The 25,731-nt window shown below is 42.4% G+C and overlaps 1 protein-coding gene across 1 annotated transcript in view; it reads right to left on the reverse strand.

The window, feature by feature from the left end:
- Positions 1 to 25,731, reverse strand: part of CFAP65 (cilia and flagella associated protein 65) — a 45,306-nt gene that overhangs the window by 7,829 nt on the left and 11,746 nt on the right. Inside the window, exons 8-26 of the mRNA XM_081327321.1 lie at positions 24,134 to 24,334; positions 23,473 to 23,835; positions 22,994 to 23,131; positions 21,751 to 21,996; positions 19,017 to 19,241; positions 18,600 to 18,758; positions 18,137 to 18,302; positions 17,914 to 18,042; positions 14,833 to 15,049; positions 14,284 to 14,412; positions 13,359 to 13,535; positions 12,848 to 12,914; positions 11,783 to 11,893; positions 9,374 to 9,565; positions 8,578 to 8,736; positions 7,443 to 7,586; positions 6,567 to 6,683; positions 5,831 to 5,968; positions 4,212 to 4,277 (exon numbers count right to left, since the gene is read on the reverse strand). Coding sequence (XP_081183447.1) covers positions 4,212 to 4,277; positions 5,831 to 5,968; positions 6,567 to 6,683; positions 7,443 to 7,586; positions 8,578 to 8,736; positions 9,374 to 9,565; positions 11,783 to 11,893; positions 12,848 to 12,914; positions 13,359 to 13,535; positions 14,284 to 14,412; positions 14,833 to 15,049; positions 17,914 to 18,042; positions 18,137 to 18,302; positions 18,600 to 18,758; positions 19,017 to 19,241; positions 21,751 to 21,996; positions 22,994 to 23,131; positions 23,473 to 23,835; positions 24,134 to 24,334 — 3,144 coding nt within the window. The remainder of the gene's footprint in view (positions 1 to 4,211; positions 4,278 to 5,830; positions 5,969 to 6,566; positions 6,684 to 7,442; positions 7,587 to 8,577; positions 8,737 to 9,373; positions 9,566 to 11,782; positions 11,894 to 12,847; positions 12,915 to 13,358; positions 13,536 to 14,283; positions 14,413 to 14,832; positions 15,050 to 17,913; positions 18,043 to 18,136; positions 18,303 to 18,599; positions 18,759 to 19,016; positions 19,242 to 21,750; positions 21,997 to 22,993; positions 23,132 to 23,472; positions 23,836 to 24,133; positions 24,335 to 25,731) is intronic.

Genomic DNA, 25,731 nt, shown 5'->3' on the forward strand with positions numbered 1-25,731 from the left:
AGCTACATGGAAGAATACGGCCGAGACATCCCCAGTGACAGTGGATGGGTGAGAATCGTAACCATGGCCCTGGAGGGAGCAGCAGCTCAGGGGATGGTGACCCTGCACAACGCTGACGCCCCTGAGCTGCGAAACGTCAACCATTTCATGGCTGCTCTGAGGAGGAGGTTCGGGGACCCTTTAGCTGACCGGGAGGCTAGAAAGCACATCAAAACAGTGAGGCAGGTCGTCGCCCGGTAGCCGAGTATACGGAAGAATTTAGACACCTGGCAAGCCAACTCAACTGGACAGAGGATGTCCTAGTGGGCTATTTCAAAGATGGGCTGAACAATGACCTGTATCATGCCTACATCCCCAGAGGAGATCCAGACCGACTCCACAACTGGTGTATCCTGGCCAAAGAAGCTTCAAGTGCGGTAAGGAGGGCACCGAGCTGCTGAATGCTGTTTGAAGTCTCCCGTGCAAAAGCCCGACCGAGCCAGAGGAGGGAAACCTAGGAAGACGCCGCAGAGACCCAAAGAGACCACCAGGAAGAGCGCTGAGGTCACTGAGGTCCTATCCCCTGGAGCCCTGGGGGAAGGAACTCTGATTACAGTTGGAAAACCACCTGAATCCCCTGACAGCGACTCCGAAGATGAACCCCTATAATATAAACCTTTATTGTCAAAGTACAACATGTGTACATTGAGATTAACTGAGCCTCCCCCGTGCTCTCTCCCCCCAACACACAGTGACAACAAACCCTCCATCCTACCACACCATGTGAACCAACTACACCACACACCGGTCTCCCAAGTCAATTCTGCATAAGATTATGTCCCATTTAAAAGCCTAACAGCCCACGGATAAAAGCTATTTTTCAGCCTGTTGGTACGGCTGGCTATATTCCTGTATCTCCTACCGGATGGTAGTAGAGTAAAGAGATACCGTCCAGGGTGTGAGTCATCCCTGAGAATGCAGACCCATCACACCTCTCACCAGAACCTTAGAGCTATTGAGTCCAGGGATGCCAAGAAAGGTAACCCTGAAGGTCCTAGTGTACTCGGGTTGTACCCGTTGCCTCATAAGCCCAACTTTGGCGGGGAACCTAGGAATCTTGGTGAGGACCCAATTTCCTTTGGCCAATTAGATGGGTCCATCGCAGGGGGGATCCCAGTCACCCTTGTCACCCAGCCAATCCAACTCACTACGGGGGATCACAGCGAGTCTTTAACTTTTATAGTGACCCCAGGCATGGAGTGGCCCTTAATCTTGGGGATGGCATAGTTGAGAAAGTGGAATCCAAGGGTGGACTGGAGAACCAGAGAGTTGAGGTTCCCAAAGCAAAAGCATGTCGCCCGGGGTGGAGAGTGAAGGACAAAGGGAAAAGGAACCCCGGAGGTAGTAGCAAAGGCGAAACATCGGGGATTGGAAATGGTACCCGAGGAAAACTGGGATTTAGCTGAGGCGTTCAGTGAAGAGCGGTCCGACGAGCTCCCATCGGCCCACCAACTGCACCATTGAAATCCTACTGGGGGCCAAATTACCCAAGCCAAAAATGTACTTGATGACCACCCCCGCTCCCAGGAACTAGGAGAACTGCAGAAGTTCATAGAGAAAAATTTAGCATGAGGCTTCATACAGCTGGTGAGACCAAAAACGGTGGCTCCAGTTTTGTTCCAGGAGAAGAAAGATGGGTCTCTTTCCCTCTGCATGAATTACAGCTCTTTGAACACAGTGAGCAAAAACAATATCTACCCCCTGCTGCTAATGAAAGATATTTTGGCCCACTTAGCGAAGGGGAAAATATTCTAAAAATTAGACTTAAGGGAAGCATATTACCGAGTTAGCATTAAAGAAGGAGACAAATGGAAGACGGCATTTAACTGCCCCATGGGCTGCTTCCAATTTAGGGTGCTCCTGTTTGGACTGCAGGGAGCGCCAGCAGTCTTCATGCAGCTAATTAACGAAGTCCTCCTGGAGCACCTCTACAAGGGGGCTCTCGTGTACCTGGATATCTTAATTTTCACTGAAACAAGGGAGGAGCACGTAAAACTGGTCAGGGCAGTACTGAATAAATTGCGGGCTGCTTGACTTTACGCCAAGCTATCAAAGTGTGAATTCCTTAAAGAAAAAATTGACTATTTAGGATACTGCATATCTCAGAATGGGATAGAAATGGATCTGAAAAAGGTCAGGGCAGTGCTGGAGTGGGCACCGCCACGCACGAGGAAAGAACTGCAAAGTTTCCTGGGGTTTGCTAATTTCTACTGCCAATTCATCCCTTCTTTTGCCCAAAAAGCACGTCCCATTACAAATTTACTAAAAACAAGAGGGGAGGGCAAACCAAAACTGAATGGGCTATGGAATGTCAAGCTACGTTCGGAAAATTGAAGACTTTTCGCAGCTGAGCTGGTCCTGAAACACCCAGACACAGAGAAGCCTTTTGTCGTACAAGCAGATACTAGCAATGAAGCAGTAGGCGCAGTACTACTTCAAGTACATAAACCAAAAGGGCCAACTGCAGCCCTGTGCATATGCATCCAGAAAACTCACGGAGATGGAGCAGAGGTGGGTAGTGTGGGAGAAGGAAGCCTATGCCATGTGTTGGGCCCTCTTCACATGGAGGCATTTCCTAGAAGGGAATAAAATCCCCTTCCAGATATGGACTGACCACGAACCTTGAAGCCTTAAAACCCCCCAAAAAACTGTCATCAAAACAAGCGAGGTGGCCTCAACACTTCCACTGGTTTAACTTTACTATCAAATACATGCCTGGGGAAAAAAATTCTTAGCAGATGCTTTGTCAAGGTTGCCACAGTATAACAGCACCAAAACAGAAGTGGTGGGCCCCCTCATGCCATCTAAACAATTAGGGACTCCAGTAACCACACACTTACAAGCTAAGAAACCAAAGCTCCTAGATAGCGAAGCAGGAGCAGAGTTCAGACAGGCTTTGGAAACAGATGAATGGTTCCTGGGTCATAAGAACCTCTGTTCGATGGATGATGGACTGCCTTGGGTGGGTGGAAAATTATGTGTACCGAAAGCCCAGAGACAGAAATTTATGCAACTATGTCACAACTCAAAGATGGCTGGACATTTTGGTTCATAAAAATGCTCCATCTAGTAAAGAGATAGTTTTGGTGGCCATCCATAAAGGACATTGAAAGCTATGTGGCTAGCTGTCCCATCTGTGCAGTGGCAAAATGAAAGGGTAAGAATGGCAGCACCGCACAAGCCTGAGCGAGAGATGGCTGGAGCTACAGGGCTGTCAGGGCTCAGTGGAAGCGCCAGGATCAGCGCCAGTCTCCAGCTGGAGCTCGGCGCTGATCCTGGCATTTCTGAGCCCAGAAGAAGCGCTGATCAGCTGGAATGATGCAGCAACTCCAGGGTCTTGTGATTTACATTCAGATGCTTGGCAACCGATTCATATTTATGATGGTCACAGTGTCCCAGGGTCATGTGAAGTGACCAAAACCTGCTGCAACCACCCAGCAGACGGGGGAGGGGGAATAAAAAACCAACCCTCCCACCCCACCCCCACTGCCAATCCTCAACAGAAATGCTCACAACAATGAAAACCTCGGACAGGAGGAAGAGCGCCACCGGGCAGGCAGGTGTCTTGCTCGGCTGTGGCTTGGAGGGCACTTTTTTCAGGGCCATTGTAACTTCGAACAGTCACTAAGCGAACTGTTGTAAGTTGAGGACTACCTGTACTTCATCACTTTTTTCCTTTTTTGGGGGGGGTCATCTAGTTTTTGACACCTTGCTAGGCGACTGGTGGTACTTGGATGTTGCCATATCCTAAAAGTGGTACAATGGGTGAAAAGGTTGAAAAGCCCTGCACTATGGAATGGTATATAAGTTTAAGTGCTTTTGCTATTGCTACAGTCATGCTGGCCACAAATGTTTTTGGACAATGCTGGCTCTTTTGGCCTAGAAACGGCGATGAGCACTGCGCCCTAGAGTCGGACATGACTGGACAGGGAAACGTACCTCTATTTAGTTTGTGTGAGAGAAAGAGGGAGAAGCCAGCCTCTCCCTAATAGTTCCCAGAGTATAGGCTTCCTGGAGTATAGTTTGGGAAGATTCTGTTTATAGGTGTGGTTATAGGTATGAAACAATAAAGAAATATGCCTGGAAGATTTACATTTCCTGCTCAGTTTATGGAATGGAGGTTGACAACAAGGGATCTCACTATATCTACATTAAGGCGTTTAACTAATTACCTTATATTTTCTGATCTTTGTGAGTTCTTTAGAAAGCTTTGATAATCCTGGCACATTTGGAGCTCCCTAAAGAAAAAGAAGATAATAATAGCAAAAAGTTACAGAAATTGAACAGATGTGATATATACCTGAATGAAGCAAGTTAATCCAAACACACAAACTTGTAGGATGTAGCCTTTTTTTAAAAAAAAAAAAGAAGGATGCAACCCTGAATAAAGAAACCTTAATCTTCTCTCTGCCAGTCCCTTTTCTGCTCAAAGTGGGCAATCTCCAAGCTACTTTTCTCCTTGTGGGTGTCTAGATGAGAGTGGAGAAAAATCAGTGATGGATTCTAAGCACAAAATTCCCTCAACATCAAGCCGTGGATTTACTGTAAAAATTCCTGGGGCTTAGTAAAGCATCGGCATATTATACAGTATTAGGAGGGGTGTTTTTTTTGTAAGGTTCTTATCTTCCCTCTACCATTCCCTATGGCTGGCTGTTGATTCCTAAATCCTTGCAAACAGATGTGCTAATAGAAATCCAAAACATTGCATTCGAGTAAATAAATGTACTTATTTAACATTGCAATCATTATAATTTAATTATATTTTTATGTCATGGAATTGGTTCTGACCACGGACACTTTAAATTTGTAATGTAAGTGTTTCAGATTTATTGTGCATGCTTTATTACTGATATTTTAAATGTGCTGTGTGCATTTTACCACTTATATATCATACCATCGATGTTTTAAAAAAAAAATATGTAGATAAAACCTGAACACTAATTTTGACTTATGTTTCCCCGGTGTGTCCAGAAAATATATTCAGGAAAATATGAATCATAGAATATAGAATCACAGGACTGGAAGAGACCTTGGAGGTCTTCTAGTCCAACCCCCAGATAAGTGAATGTCCCATCTTTTCTTGAAAACCTCCAGTGATGCAGCACCCACAATTCCAGGAGGCAAATTGTTCCATTGGTTAATTGCTCTCACTGTCAGCAAATTACATCTACAATCATTTGCAAATCTATATATTGTAATGTCTGAACAAGGAGTTGCTAATTCTGAGGAGCAGAATGATTCTGGCATCTAAATGATGTGGCTAAGTCTTATATCAGACTATCCTGTAAACCAGACATGTCAAATACAAGGCCTGGGGGCCGGATCCGGCCCGCGAAGTGGTTTCATGTGGCCCGCGAAGCCATCCTGGAAACAGTGAGGGAACGGCCCCCACTGCCTTGGCCCTGGCCCAGAGACCCTCCTTCTGCCAGAGACCCTCAGATCTGTCCCACTCCTGCCCAGGCCCCCATAGGCACCCTTGATGTGAACGATGTAGAGCTGGCCACGCCCACCCAGTAGGTCATAGGCACTCTAGCCACGCCCACCCAGTAGGCCACGCCCACCCTGGCCATACCCACCCAGCCCCCTGAGGGCAACCGCAATGCTGATGCGGCCCTCAATGAAATTGAGTTTGACACCCCTGCTGTAAACTGAAAACATCGCCTGGTATTTTTTAGCCATCTTCTAACATATGTTCACTAAACACAGAATCAAGTGGTAACAAAAAAAGTTCAGAAATACATTCTAATTCAGATATACAATAGATGCCCCTTCAAAGCAAGCTAGTTTTTACCTTGAAAGCTTCCTTTTGGGCCTGCTTTATATCCAGGTCTTTCTCGGTGATGGTAAACTCCACAGCTTGGCGAGCTTTTTCAGTCTCCCATTCCTGCAGCTCTTTCTCATATTGATCCAATGAGTTCTGAGTAAAAATCTACGGGGAAAATACCTAAGATTAACATCATCCAGCTGGGATTTTTGCTACTTTTCTTCTTCTGTACTGGTGAGATATGTCGCCCCTTACGTGCCTTCTGAAACTTAATTTCTGGCAGCACTTTAGTTTAATGTTATGACTTTATAGGATTTCTTTATAGAAATTACTGGAAACAACTATCTCACCAAAGGGAAAACAAGATAATTATATGCAGAACAGTTAAGCCAACATGTTTGGATTACAGGAAAGAGGACAAAAATGAAATCATGCATGTTCAAGAGCATTCTATTTGACCTACACATCATGGAAAAATATAATTTGTGTTAAGTGTACATTATTTCTGTCTTCTTGAGGCTTCTATGCAGATGTTCCCTTGACAAAAGCCATTCAGCCTTAATTACTCTATTATATAAATCCCACATTTGTTATTACTTTTAATGAACTAATCAGTGACGGACTTCAGTGCAGTCTCACACTCTTTAGAGCTATAGCCTTTCTGCTTGGCACCAAGATCTCTTATATCGCATATAAGCAACCCAAACCCCCTGGCTTTTGGTGTTAAAGGAAATTTTGATCTGAGGTATCAACTAAGTCTCACCTCACAAATCAAATCCACATTGTAGAAGCATGGATTTTCACCAGCATGCAGTGTAAGAACACAGTGAGTGCTCTCTCCGGCCTGCACAATTCCATTTTGAGGTATGATCTTCAGTGCCTTGAAATAAAACAATGGATTATTATATCATAATATATGAAGTCTCAGACAGCCCTCATCCTTCTGTCCTTCCACAAGGCCCTAAAGATTGTGGCATCAGCCCACATAGAATTCAAGGACCTTGAATGAGATATGTGTTAAGTTGGCCTCAGTTGCTTCTCTTATTATAATTATTATTGTTATTCCATTATCTTGTTTTTTATGCCTTTAAGTCTATTATATTATATTACATGACATGACATGACATGACATGACATAATATATTATATTTTTAATTCTAGGCTTTGTATTTCTTTAAACTGTAACTTGCTCAGGGTCACTCTTGTAAATTGTGTGGCCATATAAAACAATGAAATAAATGAATGAGTACATAAAATGAGTACATAAAAACAAATATCTTTGTTTGTCACTCTGCAAATAGACTCTTTCCTACTTACAGTACATTAAAACGGAGTTAGAATAGTTGAATATAGCCAGAGTAGCAGAATACTGATAAAGAAAGATTGTTTTGGAGTCATAAAATACAAGACTGCATTTGAGCCATGCTGTTCTCTTTAGCAAGTGTTTATATTAACTTTTGGAGATTTTTCCATTTGTGGTGTAACCCGGTTCAGATGTTTGAGTTGATAAAATTGAAGCCAATTGATCAAGTGTTGTAACGTTGCCAGATCAAAGTGGAGGAAGCTTGAAAGGAACAGAATCACTAGCTAGGAGAAAGACCAGGAAGCAAAAAAAAACAATCATGTAGGTGAAACTCACCACCATGGCAGGAGAGATCCCTATGTGCCAGGTAAAAATGATGGCCTCATCCTCAGAAGCATTGTTGAGGAAAAAAAGGCGACTACATTTGCTGTAAACAGGGATATTGCCAAGACATATCCGAGGCTGAGATAAATATACTGCCTGGAAAGAAAATAAACAGAATGAATTGCTAGCCTAATAAGGAAGGATCCCTTTGTTTTCTTGGTCTAACTAGTGGAAGGAAACTAGGTGATTTATAGTGGTATGTAGATATTTCACATATGTCATTTACCTACGTATAAGCCTACTCACAGGTACAGTATATTTGCAAAGGAAGAACTGAATCAAAAAGCATGATTGATTTGAATATGTGTGATGAAAGACTTAGAAAATTAGTGAATAATACAAAGATACAGAAATGTTCTAAATGTGGAACCGTCCAGTTACCTTTTGAAAAGAAAAAAAAACCACCTGCGAGTCTCAGGAGCTTTATTGCCAATGTAACATCCTTAGCTTGTAACAAAAGAATCTGATTGAAGAGGTCACCATTCTCAGTTTTGCAAATCTAGCACTGCTTTCTGCCTCTATGTGGAGGCAACAACAATTCTGCGTAACCGATCGACAAATATTGAAACGATGGCAAATTTTGTTTTTCCCCTGCTGTTGGGAGCAGCCAATATGATACCAAGGAATAAATTCAATCAGGGCAAGAGTCACAAGGTCAGGTTATCCGAAGTGTGAGAGAAATACCTGCTGGTACATTTTCTGGCATCCTACAGATGGCAACAGAATAATACCGACAGCAATGCATTCATCTTTCATTCAGTTGGACTGCATGTCATAGCATGCCTGGCTTTTTGTTAAAGAGATCATACTGGACCTTCTCAGAACACATAACAGCCTGCACAATGTACAGTTTTACCAATGGACACAGCCTGAAAAGTGTATCCTTTCTGTGCCTTGCCATCAGATAAATAAGAACCATTATTTCTTTTATTTTAAAAAAGAAAAAAAGACATTACTTGAGATAAAACAGCATCATATAAGAATGGCTTTCCCAGCGCCAGTGGCTCACTTACTCCTACTGGCAATCTGAAATCTCTGTTAAACACTCTCTTGTGTGATACTGGAACAAGTAAACTCCCAGATTTACCAGACCAGGTACTGTTAATTTGGCAGAGACTGGTGTTGTTGCAGCAGACACAACTTTGTCAAATTGTGCTGTTTCTCCCATAACTTGTGGATCAAAGCCTACTCCTTGAAAGGTAATTAAAGCAGAATCTCCATCAAGGATATGGATAGGTACGTCCACCTGTGCAAAGAAGAAAAGAAAAGAAAACTGCAGCTAAAAGAACAATGGCCGTAACAAAAGAGGGATTGAAATTAACCTTTCTATCAATTTACTTTGGGGAACAGATGTGTGTAGCAGATCTTGGGGTGTTTGGGGGTAAAAATACAAAGCAAAATATTGCTCAAATCAAGATGAAGAATTGAGATTGAGGAAAATGGAATCATTAATAGATCAGACTTATCTTGAGGTAAGCCTACAAATTTTATAAATTAATAAAATAGCTGTAATAGCTAAAACATTGGACACAAAGCAGTTTTGCTGAAGTGAACTAAATATCAGAGCTTAATTGAATAATAGTCACCAGAATGTAAATTCTAAAGGTGACTAAAATTGGATTTGGCAGTTGAGATGATTTAGATGTTCCTGTGTGTGTGCAGAACATTTTTTGCTAATCAGTTTGGAAATCTAGATCAACCTAGTTTCACTCATAAATTCAGAACTGGACTGATTTTTCAAATTAGATCGATAATTTGAATTGGATTTCACATGATTCATGAAGGCCTAATGCATTTCAGTGGGCTAGCTAGATGGCATCAAGAATGGCAAGAAATATGAATTCCTAAAGGAAAGTGCTTATTCTTAAAGATAAAAATTTTACCGAGTACATTTTGGCTTCCAGTGGGCAAAAAATCCATTCAGTGTGGGCTGTTAATCCGGGGCCAATCTCTCCTCTTGGATTCAGGCAGGTAAAAACTGCATGTTGGTGATTCTCTCTCTCTACTTGCCGGAGGGCATCCATCTGAATTTCATAGACTGCAGTGGTAGAACCTCCATTATACAATTCATAAATCTGCAGGAGAGAGAATCCAATTCCATTTGGTCTATTGGCAAAGATTATTAAATATTTTCTGACAAGATGCGCAAATATCTCCATTTTGTATAACTTCAGCCTCTTACCTCTCAGTTATATAACCATTGTTAGGGGGAAATTAATTTGGCCCGCATGAATATTTAATGTTAATTAGTGATACTATGAAGCAATCTTAAAATTTAAAATGTATTCTTACATGGATGTAACATGAATGAATGAAAAATATTCCCCAGCAGAATTCCCAAGCTATTTATCAATACTATTGCTTTGGATTTATATATGTATGCATATCTATCTATCTATCTATCTATCTATCTATCTATCTATCTATCTATCTATCTATCTATCTATCTATCTATCTATCTATCCAGGGCCAGAACCTACAAAAGCAAGCCAAATAAATAAAGAATATCACAGGGCAAAGGAAACATAAAATACAAACAAACAATACATAGCAAACGGTGTATCACTTATCTATCCCAGAACTTGGGGAAATGGCCACATTTTTAAAAACTGCCTAAAAATGTGCACCGTCAGGGTGGTACAAACCTCCAGAGAGATAACATTCCAAGGGCAAGTGCCACAATAGATAAGGCATAGTTCCTAGGTCCCATTAGATGACATTAATGAATGGGACATGAAATACCCTCCCTGCCTGGGCAGGCAGAAATAATGGGAGAGAGGTCATCTCTCACATAGCCAGGGTATAGGCCTTGAAGGATTTTAAATTGCACTCAGAAGCCCATTGGGAACTAGTGTACTAGCATGGTATAGATCTTACATGGGTGTTTTGGGATGTGCCCTTAACCATTTGTGTGGCTGCATTCTAGATCAGCTGTAGCTTCCAAGATATCTTCAAGGACAATCCTCATTGTGGGTGATGGGTGTGGGTGATTGTGAGAAAGGGTTCACAGTCCAGGAAAGGGTGCAATTAATTTACCACATAAATCTGCACAAAGGCCCTCCTGGCCATAGCTGCTACCTACTACCTGCTCATTATTATTATTATCACCAAACCATCTGTGGATGTAATAAGAGCAGAAAAATAACTACATTTTGCCACTCTTATTGCTACAGTCTAGTCTCAAATATGAGCTCTTACACAAGTTTACCCAGATTCTTTGTTTTTCTTCAATAGTCCTATAGCAGGGGTGTCAAACTGCCATCCCACGGGTTGGACACATCAAGCGGAAGCCGCGCCCACCCCATTGCCGGCAATGGCAAAACAGTCCCGATACGTCGCGTGACGTCACCTGACATCATGAGTTTGACATGTCTGTCCTATAGGCATTAAAATGCTGCTTAATCTCCAATATTTTTGGAGGCAAAGAAATATTGGAGTAGGATTCATATATTGATGCAGAAAATTCTTAAAGTGAACATAAAGATTAGAAACTTTCCTTTGGGGCCTAATATGGTGACAGCAACAAGATTGCTCTATGCTTAAAAGTGGAAGGATGCCTCGATTCCTACCATGGACGAATGGTTACAAAAGCTGATGGAATTAGCAGAGATGGCCAAATTGACTGTGCTGAATAAAAAAAAAGAACATAAGTATTTTTGTTTCTACTTGGAAACCGCTTCTGGACTTTGTGCTTGAGGTGAAAAAAAATGATACCATGATTTTGGGTTTTATCGATTGGATTGATTTGACGATGCAGAAATGGCTAGTGCATATTACTATAGAAATGTAAAAAGTTGAGATTTGATTTTAACATCTGATTTTACTGCAACAGAGAGAGTTGGAAGTCAATGTCTTTTGCTTCTTCCCGTCCCTTTCTTCACCCCTTTTTTGTTTTCCCTTTTTCTACTGTTGTCCCCTATTATTTGCTTTGGTTTTTTTCATATTTTATGTTATAAATGAATAAAACTAAATAATAAAAAAGATGCTGCTTAATTTCTTGGACCTCTTTGAACTATCAAGGAGGAGCATGGGATCAAAGCACAAAGAGAGGCTGCAGAGGCACAATTTGGTCCAAGGCTCTCATCATACACCCATTCCAGGCAGGAATTAAGACTTCGCTGGAACTGCCTACCAGATTCCCAGGGGGGAAACCCAAAAACTCCCCCTGAAATTATTTGGGTCCATCCATTGCAAAATGATTGGATAAGTCCTACCTCCCTGCAAAGATAGAGGAGACAGCACCAGCAAATCAAAAGCAGTCGAAGAAACAAGGTGGGCTTTTGATGACTCACTTGCTTAGGAGAATTATATGTGCCAATAGCAATGGGTGTGAACATATGTTTAGCTGAAGTGAAGTGAATGTAGTGGCATCCCAGCTTCAGGGTCACGCCAATGAAATTCAGCTGCAGACACAGAATAAAAAGAAAAGAGGTGAAATAATGGGCTGTTACTTGCACCATACCTTACAGGCTGCATTCATACCAACCACAAATAGTGCCTTCCCCCACTCTCATTCTTAAAAACATTAAAGCCAAAGCTAAAAGTTAAAGGCAGCAGCCCTTCAGCATTCTCAAGGTTTTTCCTCATTAAATCTCACACCAAGGGTTGGTGTGGACAGAAGTCTGGATTTTCACCTTTTTTTTTTTTTGAAATTCCGAATTCCTGGAAGAGGAAAAACATACAAACAAAAAGGAATGCATTCAAGAATACCTAGAAATCTTGAATGTGTAATGGGCATCTAATGGAAGGCCAGTAAGAAAGGAGGGAGGCATCACTGGGGAATAAGGGGAATTGGATTTTAACTGAAAAATTAGGGAGGGTCAAAGTGGAAAAGGCAACTTAAGAACAACCTTGGAGATCAAGGATATGATTAAACCACTAGCAGTATAAAATCGAATTAATATCAAATAAAAATCAGCACCGTGATTTCTATTTTTCTCATGAAAGATACCAAATTGGGATTCATTTTCATTTGTCTCCATCCACAAACCACACAGATAAAATCACATTCTCTCGACTGTCACTAAAACAGAGAGAAGCTGAATCAAATCATAAGACAACACTTTTTTCAAACAGTTAACCGCTAAAAAGAGAATTCTGCTATCGGAACTATTCAACCCCCATAGTGCCTGGAGTAGTAACTATAATGATGCTTATGGATGAAAAACCAGAGGTCTCAAATATGTTATGGTGAGTATGTGAATCATAAAAAGAACAGTCTGTGTCCAAGATAAGGACATTTCACCAGTGCACTGCCTACTATAGCTATAGCAGCCAAAGAATTTAGTGAGGCCTTAGGGAAGAATTGTATCGCTTCCTCCTGGGGAGTTTATGAACCTCTGCACTTAATATCATACCAGAATTTCTCGACCATGGGATACTTTTAGTAGGACTGGAAGTCGGTCAGTGCCAATGAAATCATGTCTGTTGAAGGAAAAACAGATATAAGCATTAGAAAAATGCATAAATGAAACCATTCCAAACTGTTAACTGATGAATCCTATATCAAATAAAAGATCAGAAACAATTCTTTCCCTGTTGCAGAACTGCCCTGTTGCGTAAAGAGCTTCCTGGGCACAAGGTTAGCATTGGATAAGAAAGAACAATGTAAAGTTAACCTACAGCTGCCTTGGGTTCTGAATAAATTCAAGAATTCAAAACCTAAGTCCTGGAGAAGGTAAAATCATGCAGTCCTCTGCTTTGGGAATGGTGTTGAGAGAATTTTGTTGGAATTTCATACTTCAGGTGATCATAAGAGGGTCCCAAACTGGGGGTTAAGTTGGTGTGCCCTATCTAGCATAGGAGCTGAAATTGACATTTGGGTGAGCTCAGCTCCCACATGAGTAAGGAACCATAGTACACGAATACCTGTAAGACAGGTGTATAATTTGCTCTTGCCCTGGAGGAAGCTTTCCTGACTTGGGAGCGATGGTGAAAAGCTGATTATCCTGGATTCGCATCTGATGCAACTCACTGGGATCAAACTCAGTACTTTCTGCCCAATATTCCATGTCAATCTTCTGGTCAGAAGGAAAAAGAAAATCCCTACAAAAGCAGTTAATGCCGGGAAAAGGAGGAAGAAAATGCACAGATCCGATCTTTAGATTAGAAGACAGAATAACATTAAATGCTAGGAGACTGTTCAGCTGACAAATTTCCTCACTGCTAAGCAGGCTCTGATCATTCTCCCTTCAGTTGATGAGTATCCATGGTCCATTCCAATATCCAGACTGAGATTATCCGGTATCCAGACTATGATTAACCAGATCCAGGAACTCAAGAACTTTACAACATCTCTGTACAGGGCTCTACAGAATCATAAATGGTAGCCATCTAATTATTTTCCTTCTCAATGCCAAGAAAGGCATTGCTACAGTATCCTTACTAGCAAACCTCTCTTAAGCAACGAAGAGCCAGTTTCTATTTTCCCAAATAACGTGTCCCATTGTCAAATCTTACATTCGTAGCCATTCTATGAAATACACCAGAAATATAAATTAAGCACCATTGAAGATGCCATTCTAATAGAACCTTTTTTTAACCTGCATATTCATGAATTATGCCTCAATATTATTTATAAATCAGACCACTTGGCCTGTTAAACAAACCAGGCATGAGGGATACCATTTGCGCTTAACTGCAGAGAAAAATATCCCCCAAATTAAATCCATACCATGAAGATACTTATCTGATCCATCCTAAACGCAAGTGCAGGAGGAAGATAGTGCAAAAATTCTGAACTCTAAAGGACAGAAGCTGTTCCTGGTTAGGTCAGTCATTGAGCATTACGTACCAGTTTACAGGTATCCTTCCATTGTTCTGTATCATCAGCACAACCATAGAGGGCTCACATCCAACTGGAGCAGCTCCAAAATTGAAATCCACCATGACAGGTGTGTAAACTGGGGGTATTCGCTGAGTGCTGCATGTTGAAGAGAAATGAAAAGGAAGAAGAACGTTGGAGGAATTGTTCCTATGTTCAATAGTCCCAGAATCTGCCTTGCTTACATATTGTATTTTCTCGTCTCTTGCTTGAAGCAAAAAAAAGAAAAAAAGGAAAAGGAAGAAAAGAAAGTATTGGTTGCAGACTATGATGTACGGTAATCAAGAACATTTCTGTATGGAGGGACTAAAGACTAAGGCACCATGAAAGCTGACACCAGCCAGAGCATAGAAAAACTCAAAGAAGTAGTGCAAGATTGGAAGATGTGGAGCAACTTGGTCCATAGAATTGGCAAGACGTGGACATGACTGAATGGATATCATCATTGTCGTCATTGTCGTCGTCATCATCATCATCATCACCGTAGATAAAAACTACTAAGAAAAAAAGGATTCTTACCTGTGTCTGGTAGGCACTCGGAAAGTGAGCTCCTGTGGTGTTGGCTCTCGCTCCAGATATTGGTTCAGTCTCTCCAAAGAAAAGAGCCTCCAGAGGTGCAGTTTGCTGATGCCAGAGGCGCTGCCTGTCCCACAGGCATCAACGATGCAGATGGAAGGGTAGATGCCAGTTGCTACCACACAGCAGACAGACAGCTTTTCCCCCAAAGGGTTTGCAGCTTACAAGGGAAGCAAGGAAACAGTCAGTACATCAACCTTATTTTACAATGCCTTGGTAAGGCCACACTTGGAATACTGCCTCCAGTTTTGGTCACCATGATGTAAAAAAGATGTTGAGACTCTGGAAAGAGTACAGAAAAGATCAGCAAAGATGATTAGGGGACTGGAGGCTAAAACATATAGGGAACGGTTGCTGGAATTGGGTATGTCTAGTCTAATGAAGAGAAGGACTAGGGGTGACATGATAGCAGTGTTCCAATATCTCAGGGGCTGCCAGAAAGAAGAGGGAGTCAAGCTATTCTCCAAAGAGCCCAAAGGCAGGACAAGAAGCAACAGATGGAAACTAATCAAGGAGAGAAGCAACCTAGAACTAAGGAGAAACTTCCTGACTGTTAGAACAATTAACCAGTGGAACAACCTGCCTCCAGAAGTGGTGAATGCTCCAACACTGGAAGTTTTTAAGAAGAGACTGGACAGCCATTTGTCCGAAATGGTATAGGGTTTCCTGCCTGAGTGGGGGGTTGGACTAGATGACCTCCAAGGTCCCTTCCAACTACTACTTCTTCTTCTTCTTCTTCTTCTTCTTCTTCTTCTTCTTATTATTATTATTATTATTATTATTATTATTATTATTATTATTATTATTATTATTATTATTAATTATTATTATTACCACCAAAAGTACAAACATATGGCATTTGGGATGCAGGAAATGGTAAGGAAGGGATTTGGTTTTCGGTCATTGCTTGTAATTAATTACGATGTTATGTCTCCTTTCTGGTTTACATCAATTGCTGTTGATCTCAATTAAGACAGTAGCCAACAATATCTCTACTTCCCTTGATAGGTCCTTCACATCTTCCTCCACCAGGTACAAATGGGGAAAAAATGGAATCTGTTCAATTTTTTTTTTCTTCAGTCCTCATATATTATATATAAAACATATTCATCGCTGGATTAAATATGCACTTCAGCAAACACCAGGAATAACACAGAGACTCTAAAAACTCATCAGACATCAGAAATCATGGGCATCCAAAATGGAATGATTACCTGAATGGGCTTCTAAATGAAACCACTGGTCTGAATGGGAAGAAATGAGGGCTTATATTATAAAATAAATACAAAGGCACTTGTTGAAACCCATGAGAAAGCCATTTTGATCTACTGGTTGAGGCACCAGGCTGGAAACGGAGGCCATGAGTTCTAGTTCGCCTTAGCCATGAAAGTCAGCAGTGTGACCTTGGACCAGCCTACCCACCTCACAGGGTTGATTTTATAGGAACAATAGGACAAATGTGGATCAGTAGATATATTAGCCGCCTTGAGTTATTTATAAAATTAATAAAGGCAGGATATAAGTAAAGTAAATAAATAAATTTAAATCTTTTATCTCCCATTACAGATTTATCCATAAAAAATAAAATAAAACTTGACAGACTTCCTCAGGTGCCTCTCCTATTAATTGCAGCTCTCTTGTAAAAATGTTACAAGTTCCTCAGTTTCCAGAATAGAGGAGAAGCTGTGTAACTCTTCTTTCTTTCCTTTCTTGGTGGATATTTTGTGGTGTGAAAGAATGGAAGAAATAAGCACAGAATAGTTAAGATAACCCTGTTTAGCTCTCTCTATTGGTAAGTAAAATATGATAACCTTTATTGTCATTTTTTACTATGAGCATACTGGCCCGCATTAAAAATGAAATTCTGTTGCCTGCTCTCAAAAAAAAGTATATATCTACCCATACACACATAACACACATATACACATGCTACATACATACCTGGGTTTCCCCAAAAATAAGACTGGATCTTAATTTTTTTTTGCCTCCAAGAGGCACTAGGACTTAATTTGGGAAGATGTCTTACTCACCTACGGCACCGGCAGCCCTGCCCAGACGGTCCACTTCTTCTGGGGCTGAAGGAGCAGCTGCATTCTGCAGCTGCATTCCCGCCTCCATTTTGCAGTCAGGCCTTACTGGAAGACCCATGCAGCCGAGTACCGAGCTACGGATTCAATCCATAGTTCGGTCCTCGGCTGCAGAGGTCTTGCAGAACCAAGCTATGGATTCAATCCATAGTTCGGTCCTCGGCTGCAGAGGTCTTGCAGAACCGAGCTATGGATTCAATCCATAGCTCCGTTCTCGGCTGTAGTGGCCTTCTGGAAAGGCCTGTGACTTAGAAATGCAGGCCTGGCTGCAGAAAACGCCACAGAAGAAGTGGGCTGGCGAGGACAGGCCTGGCTGCAAGGTAAGTGGGTACGGGGCACATAGGGCAGATCCACCCCCACCCCTGCCCTAGCTTGATTTTTAGGTGTGTGCCCCGCCCCAAAACTAGGGCTTATTTGGGGGGTAGGGCTTATATTAGTTCTTCTTGTGGCTTCTCTGATTTCCTGGCCATCATTCTATTTTGCAGCACAATAGCTAGTATATCTTTTAAGAGTAAAGCGACATGGTCATTTTCTTCTCTGTCCAATCTACCTTATATGGAATAGCCTTCAGATGTCTTTTACAGATTCTTGAAGGTAGTTAAAGACATGCTTCACTTGAAGAAGAGCTCTTAATCCTGAACTCCAAAAACAAAATTTCCTCCAAGTTGATTAGACTGTGGCAGAATAGAAATGGGATAGCCAACTAACAAGTTCTATTAGCTTTCCAACTTTACAGTTCAGGTGAGTTCTCCATTAAGTTACTACTCAATTGCGTAACACACAAATTTTCTATAAACCCAACACGTATCAGACTAAGGGGAGTCTTTTTTTAAAAATCTGCTGAGGATTTTCCTACTTTCCCAACACACATATATATTGCTTGTTGCAAGGCCACTTAGCAATAGCTAAGGTGTAGCAGCTGTTCCCAGAATCTTACCTTTGGGAGTGGAAATGGCACAGTAGATTGTCCATGTGTAACGCAACTGGTGAGCTGGTTTTAGAGTTGCTTGCAAGAAGATCTTTCCCCGAGCACAAACCGTCCCTTTGTAGTGATCAAGATCTATTGCTGTGAATGGGGAGTAAGAAAGCAGACAATGGAATTACTAAGGGTAGACTTCCAATGGTACAAAGCACCATAGATTCACATTCCCATTAAATACCTAAAGGATCACTGGCAACTTCCTCAGGATCACATGGTCCAGTGATTGTTTGTTCCACACTAAGGACATATTTTAAGCAGCAGGACCCATTGTTAAATAAAACAAGGTTACATGATTGTGTGCTACCGACCAGGATGCTGCCAACATCTATCTGTTTCTCTTCTGCCTACAAGCCAAACAACAGAGAAAGATATGAAAAAATATTCATGGTAGATTTTCTATGTAAATAAGTTCTGGGGGGAAAAAGGGTAAATCGATGTTTTTATTAGGACATATATACCATTCAATGAAATAGCCAACAGGCTTCCTCCTTTAGGCTACATGGCATTATGTAGCAGTATACCCACTTACTACACTCCGTAGCAATGCAATGGTTGAGTGTCAGGTGAATATGCTTTAAATGGCAGCCACCTACTTTAATGGGGCTATACTAATTTTTCGCAGAGTAGATGTTGTCACTCACTGTTATGGTGCCAAATGATCCCTCCCCAATAACTCGCAGAACGTAGTGAATACTCTTGGAAGTCTTGTCATCCAGCATTTCTTGGTCTCTCCAAACTATCACCCAGCTCCGCAGGAGATATTTGATCTGTTCAGCAGGAGTGAAGGTCCATGTCTGAGCCTGAAATCGTATGCAGAAGAGGAGGCTGAAGGACCCAAAGATCCTTCTGAACTTTTGGAATGGATCAGTAAGTTGTTAAGAGCCAAAGAGGAACCCAAGACAGCTTCCCTTTCTCTCTCGCTGCCAGTATCTTGCTACTTTTAACGTGCAGAACTGTAACAGTGTGAATGCATTATTTAGCAAGGCAACGTCAGTAGTTATCATCATGATCAGCCCAAGGAAGAACTGCTAAATGTATCTGTTAATTGTCCTACTTACTAAAGCTTCATTGGGTAGTAGTGTCCCTTCAGCAGGTTGGACAGACAGAAGCTTTTGGTCAGACTTTTGAATTTTCCATCTGAAAAGCATGGGCAATCGGGTACAATTTTTGATGGTGAAGGTACGTGAAGAGCAGGTTCCCACACAAGTGGGTTTGAAGTACAGTTTGCCGTCACCTTCCAAGAGTAGTGCCAGAGGCTCAGCATTGCTCTGAAGGGAAATCTCCTGATGAAGCAAAGATCAACAGAAATAATCAGCCAATGTTAAAAAAAAAACATCCATGGAGGTTCAATTTGGTCCTAGCTGGCATGAGCAAGCATGAAAAGACTGGACCTATACAAGAAGGAAATACCTAGGCAAGGTAGCCAAATAAAACTGTAAGACCGTGACGTTCTAGAAATGCCACTAAACATACACCACTGGAATCTCCGAAACACATGCATGGTGTTGTGATTCAGGGTCAGCCTGTGGGTTCGGCAGTTGGGTCGGACGATTCAGAGGGGGAGGAGGAGGAGAGGTTGCTGAGGGGGTTGGAGAGCTTGCTGATGAGAGCCCTCAGCCAGGCCCCTCCCACCTGGTCACGACGCAGACCCAGCTGTGTGAGCCTGACAGCGTGGATGAAGATGACCCACAGCTGGCCCTGTTCAAGGACGCCCGACGCAGGAGGCAGTCAATCAGGAGTAAACAGAGGAAGGCAATGGGGCACCTCGGAAGGAGGCAGAGAGAAGCCACGCCCTGAACTGTATAAAAGGGGAATGTGTGGGAGGGCTGGTTTGCTGAAGGCAACCGCTTGAATAGCTCCTGTTTCATGGTTCGTGTCTTGTTTGCTTTTGTATCCATAAATTTGGTAGGCCTCTACCAAGGCCTCTTGCCTTCTTGTAAAAGGGGTTGTCCCTGCCTTTTCTGCAGGGCCAGTAGCAGGCTGGTACAGAACACATGGATTTGGAGTGTTCAATGGAAAAAAGCTAGAGATTGGCTGAAGCCAACAAAGCGAATGTGGAAGATTTGAAGTGAGGATGGGAGGACAAGAGGATACCCAATTACGTGCAGCTGCCGCTGGTGAATTAGGTAATGCTGTTGGTGTCCCTGTCCCTGAAGTCTGTGGGATCTGGATGGGGGGAAAAACAGTGTTCAACCGAACCTTGGGAAGATTGAGTGGCTCAGGGTTCTGGGGCTTTCCAGTTCTGGAACTATGTCATCTCTGGTACTGAATGGGGTTGCGCTGCCCCAGACAGACCCAGTCTACAACTCAGGGGTCCTCCTGGATTTGCAACTCCTGCTTGAAAGGCAGGTGGCCGTCGTGGCTAGGAGGGCCATTGCTCATTTTCAGGTTGTGCGCCAGTTGCACCCATTCCTGGATCAGAAGGTTCTGTTCACCATCACTTATTCCTGGTCACCTCCAGAATGGATTACTCTACATGGAGCTACCCTTGAAGAGAATCTGGAAGCATCAGCTGGTATAAAATGCAATGGTGAGGGCAGCTATAGTATGTGTGCCCCTAGAATGGTACATGTTACACTTCTGCCCCACAACCTGCATTCATTCCCAGTTTGCTTCTAGATCCATTTCAAGGTGCTGGTTTTGTTATTGAAGCCTCTTCATGGCACAGAGCTGGGTAATTTGAGGGACTACCTTTTCCCAATTACTTCTGCCTGTCCCATCTGGTCTGGCAGATGAGGCAAGCTACAGATCCCCTCTGTTAAGGATCTACACTTAATGAACCCCAGGAGATGGTCCTTTTCTGTTATAGTGCTCATCCTGTAGACCAGGAGTGTCAAACTGCTGGCCCACAGGCCAGATGCGTCATGCCAAAATCGCGCCCACCCCATCGCCAGCAATGGGAAAAAAGTAGCAATATGTTGCGATACATCATCTGACATTGCGAGTTTGACACCCCTGCTGTAGACCATCCTCCTCCTCCTCCCCCCTCCCCTCTGGAGACTGGCTTCATCCTTGATGTCTTTCTGGAAGTCCTTCAAAACGTGATTATGTCAACAGTCTTAGAGGTCTCAAGGAAATGGGGGTTTAATGTGTGGCTACACTGCATGTAACATCTAATGTTCTCTCTAGCCCTTTTTTCATAATAATATTGATGTTTTAATTGTAGAGCGTTTTTGTGATTACGGTTTTTATGGGGATTTATACAACACCTAGAATCACATTTCTGAGAGACTGGTGGCATATAAATATGATAGAGAAATAAATATAGGCTGAGCTAAAAGCAAGAAGTCCAGAAGTTACAACTGTCAAAGGATTGTAAACAGCAACCATCCTCTGCCACCACCACTACCCCAAAAGTATCATTAGATTTTGGCTAAAGTAAACCACATTTAAAGGATCAGATTCAGTTCTGCTCTATGATCTGGATAAGCCCATTTCCTTCCTTTTTCTAATTAACAGGTAAAAATAGGAAATTATATTTGCAGACATTCCTAAGCGTTGGCTATCTTGCCCTTTTCTTTAGATAAGGAAGCAGGGAAAGGGATTATAAAATAACCACATTGCCACAAGTGAAAAAGTTACCTAAATTATGGGTCCTTGTTAAGCTCTCTAATAGCTCCTACCTTGGTATGGAATAGCAAGAGTTTCTTCAGCTTTAAAGGCCTTACCAAAATTAAATTAAAATAAAATAAAACTACTAGGGGAAAGGGTGCCAAGAAGATGAAGGGGGCATGAGAGCATAATAAAATAGGGCAAAAAATAGAAAGAGAAAAATTGCATTTCCTTGCTTACCTGTGTGAAAGAGGACCAGAAATTGAGATGCAAGAGCAAAGTGTGCTGTTGTATAGTTGTTTCTGTGGGGCAAGTTGAAAGGAAAAAGATCTGATGGGCTCCTGGAATAATATATCCACAGCTGGGCTTCACCAAGACAGAAGGACACTTTTCTCGGCCAATGTTAAAACATATGGCTGTCGTGCCCACATTGCGGACTAACATGCTGCGATATGTGGTGACATTCCGACATACTGGAGGAAAGACCTGAGAGACAGGAAGAGGTTTGGATTGGAGAAACAGCCCCCTTCTGATTTTCCTCCGTAGCTTCTGTACTTTAAAGGAACTTTTATTAGAAGGGAACGTGGAAAGTCATAATGACCATATGTAATTTATATAACATCTAGTTCAATTTGCAAGATGACTCCCATGTATAAAGCAGGCATATACATAGAATGAAGGCTATTGCTAAGCACATTGATTTGTGCTTAGATTGTAAGCCGCCCTGAGTCTTCGGAGAAGGGTGGGATATAAATGGGATTAAAAAAAAAAATACAGGTCTCAAACATGCCCGGCCATTCAGTAATTGCAAACCATCACCTGCATAGCAATTAATTATTGATTAATTGTTATCAATTAATTAATGGAGAGGCCAGTGATTTGGAAGCTAATGTAAGGCTCCAGTCACATTCACCTTTAGAACACAGCATGCTAAGTTGCCATGTTGTGGCATGCATACATCTTTCCGACACCTGGTCTGAGTATAAATGTGCAGTATCAAGTCACCCACCCGTCTTCTTCAAGCTTCATTTTTTTCAAACACATTTCACATTAAGCTCAACAAGCAAGTATTTCAGTTTTAAGTACTTCTAAGATAAGTTGTCATGTACCTAAACTACTCCAAGAAGGCAGAGAGTTGAACAATAACTTGGCATTTCTAACACCATGGAAATCAGTTTGATCCAGTGAATCAATTTAATTTGTTACATCTGGATTCTCAAGACATGATTTAGACCAGGGGTCTTCAAACTTGGCCCTTTTATGACTTGTGGACTTCAACTCCCAGAATTCCTCAGCCAGCGTACGTTTTAGACAAACCCAGCATTTCTAAATGGAAACAACAGAGCCAGATCTGTTAAGATTGCACTGTGGGCACTGTAAATAATGGTTGTAAAGTAGTACTGTGCCAAGAACTAAGTGACTATCCATGAGAAAACTGCTTGTATTTCACAGACATTTGCCGGGGATGACAAACATTCTTCACCTTGTGACAGTCCAAGGTGAACTGTGGGATAAAGTGCTGTCGCCCAGGTTGAAAAGTATGTCCACGCAAGCGGATGGTCAAACTCCAGGATGGACACATGGTGATGGGCTCTTCAACATTGTTGTAGTGTCTCAGTACCTACCAGTGAAAAGAAACAGAACAAGGGAAGCCTATTAATTTGTCCTTTAGAGTGAGGTTAAACAAAGAGGTTCCAAGTCAGAGTTCCAAGGCAGGAAGAGGACAGAACATGCCTTTCAACAAATTTCATGCTTACTACATTTTTTAACCAGTTACTTCCTACCCTCCATTGTTTGGAGAGGGCAGATGACCTTTCTCAGGACAAGCATCTACTTATTACCAGCATTATTTCACATCAGAGAGCCAACCACACCAATGCGGCAGGAGAAATTATCCACTCTAACAGGATGAGAAGCTGCGTATCCAAAAGGTTGGCCTTTTGGACCTTGATTTCTACCCACCTTATAGAAAGCAAAGCCTTCCAGTTCTGCTGCATATAAAGTATTGACCTGAGGAGGCTGGAAAGCGATGCGGAAAGCCATACTCTTTAGAGATGGGATGTCACAACTCTCTGGCATCACCTGGAAAGGACTGTCTGGCTTTCTCGTCCATATGACGGTGACTTTCCCCTTGGTATGGTTGGTCACAGAGAAAGGAAGTGGCTCTATCTCTCGAAGACTTGCACAGCAGCCAAAATCAAACTCCTTGATGCTGAGGCTGACATGGGGAGGATATATAGTGAGGTCGCTGCATACACCATCGTGGAAATATTCAACCATGGGTTCAATGACAGGGTACTCCTCGGGGGGTTTGTCCTGCAGCACCTTAAAAAACAAAATACCTGCCTTTAGCCAAAAGAGAAACTGCTCATTTTACCTTTATTGAAAGTAAGGGAATAAGGGTATGTATCCAGGTCCATAGGGAAGCTCGGGTTATTCAACATTGAGATCAAAGCCTATAAAATTTAACAGACTGAATTTACAGTGGGTGTCCATATTCATAGTATATTCTGGGAATTATGAGGATGCAACAGCCAAAGCCGTGGGAACCAATTCATATGATAGGCTTCCTTTTCAAGAGACGCAGGGTTGAATAAATTGGCTTCTCATAAACGTACTTTACCTCTGGTGGGAGTGTAAGAGCTCCATTTTCATCTACCAGCAGCTTGCCTTCCTTCAGCATGGTGCTCAGGATGTCTGGTGGGAAAAAGGTCAGTCCTCTGGCCATATGTGTCTGGTACCTGCTCAGATCCTTCAGTTTCAGAGGGTTGGGGCTTGTGGTTTCTGTGTGGCAGGTCCCAATCAAGTCTAGGAACAATGGATCCTGGCCAGCAATCAAGGGCACAAGAAAGAAAACAAGTCTGCTTAAACCTGAAGAGGTATTTTGTTCTATCCTTTCATTCTGAATTTTGCCTAGAAGTGTCATCCGTACAATTTGGTACAGGACAACGTGTAAAATTTCAATGCTCTGGTTACAAAACACAAAACAACTAGGCAGTGTTGTGGAGAAAATAAACCTAACAAACAAAATGGAGGTGGCACCTTTTTCCTACCTGTGTCTTGGAGATAAGCAGGGTCAAGCCCAGCTCCTGCCTTCGCCTAATCCAGGGGTAGGCAACCTCGGCTCTTTTATGACTCATGGACTTCAACTCCCAGAATTCCTGAGCCAGCCATGCTGGCTCAGGAATTCTGGGAGTTGAAGTCCATGAGTCATAAAAGAGCCGAGGTTGCCTACCCCTGGCCTAATCCTATCAGACCCAAATTTGCCCCCGGACAAAGCTCAGATAAACCAAAGAAGAGAAGCCTGTCTAACCATCTCACAGCGCAGCCCAAGGAAGCCCCGGTAAAGGAGTTCCAACACAGCAACCAGGTGAGAAATCCCAACCTTCCATCTTCAATCAGCCTAATGATCTCACTCCATCTCCTTAACAATGGATTTTCCCAAGTCTGCTGCCGGGTACCAGGACAAGGACCCGCCTAACTTCCCCCAAATTTGCCAGCAAATCAAATGCCTAGAATTTCCTGCCTTACAGTCCTCAGTTGCTATACGAATCATTTTTTTATTTTAATTCCATTTATATCCCGCTCTTCTCCGAAGACTCAGGGCGGCTTACAAGCTTGGCAGTAGCCTTCATTCTATGTATATGCCTGCTTGTTAGGGCTTTCACACACACCCCAAGCGGCATTATTACAAAGTCAGCTTAATTGCCCCCAACAATCTGGGTCCTCATTTTACCTACCTCGGAAGGATGGAAGGCTGAGTCAACCTTGAGCCTGGTGGGATGTGAACCTGCACTAATTGCAGGCAGCTGGTGTTACTTAAGGAGGCATTAGCCCACTGCTCCACCAAGGCTCATTGCCTTCTCATTGTTCGGGGTCCCTCTTTCTTCTAAACCCGATATTTGCTGCCATAAACAAAGATCTCCTCAGTGTTGTGCTCAGCACTTCTGAATTTTTCATTATAAGTAGGGGGAGGGGAAATCAAACCTATCAGAGCCTGAGAAATTAGGCCCATATCAGAGCCAGTGCTTGGTTTAACTTAAGAATGCTATACAAGAAATGAAATAGGAGCTACGGGCAGTAGGAACGTGTCATACAATATAATCAGAATTGCCTGGACAAAAGAAATTATTCTATCTGCTCAATGAACTGGTAGTTGACTGCCATGTAGTTGACTGGGTGGCACTATTCAGAGACAAGGGCAAGACGTATCTTAACTCG

Source organism: Vipera berus (assembly GCF_964194415.1).
Source record: "Vipera berus genome assembly, chromosome: 1".
Taxonomy (NCBI): Eukaryota; Metazoa; Chordata; class Lepidosauria; order Squamata; family Viperidae; genus Vipera; species Vipera berus.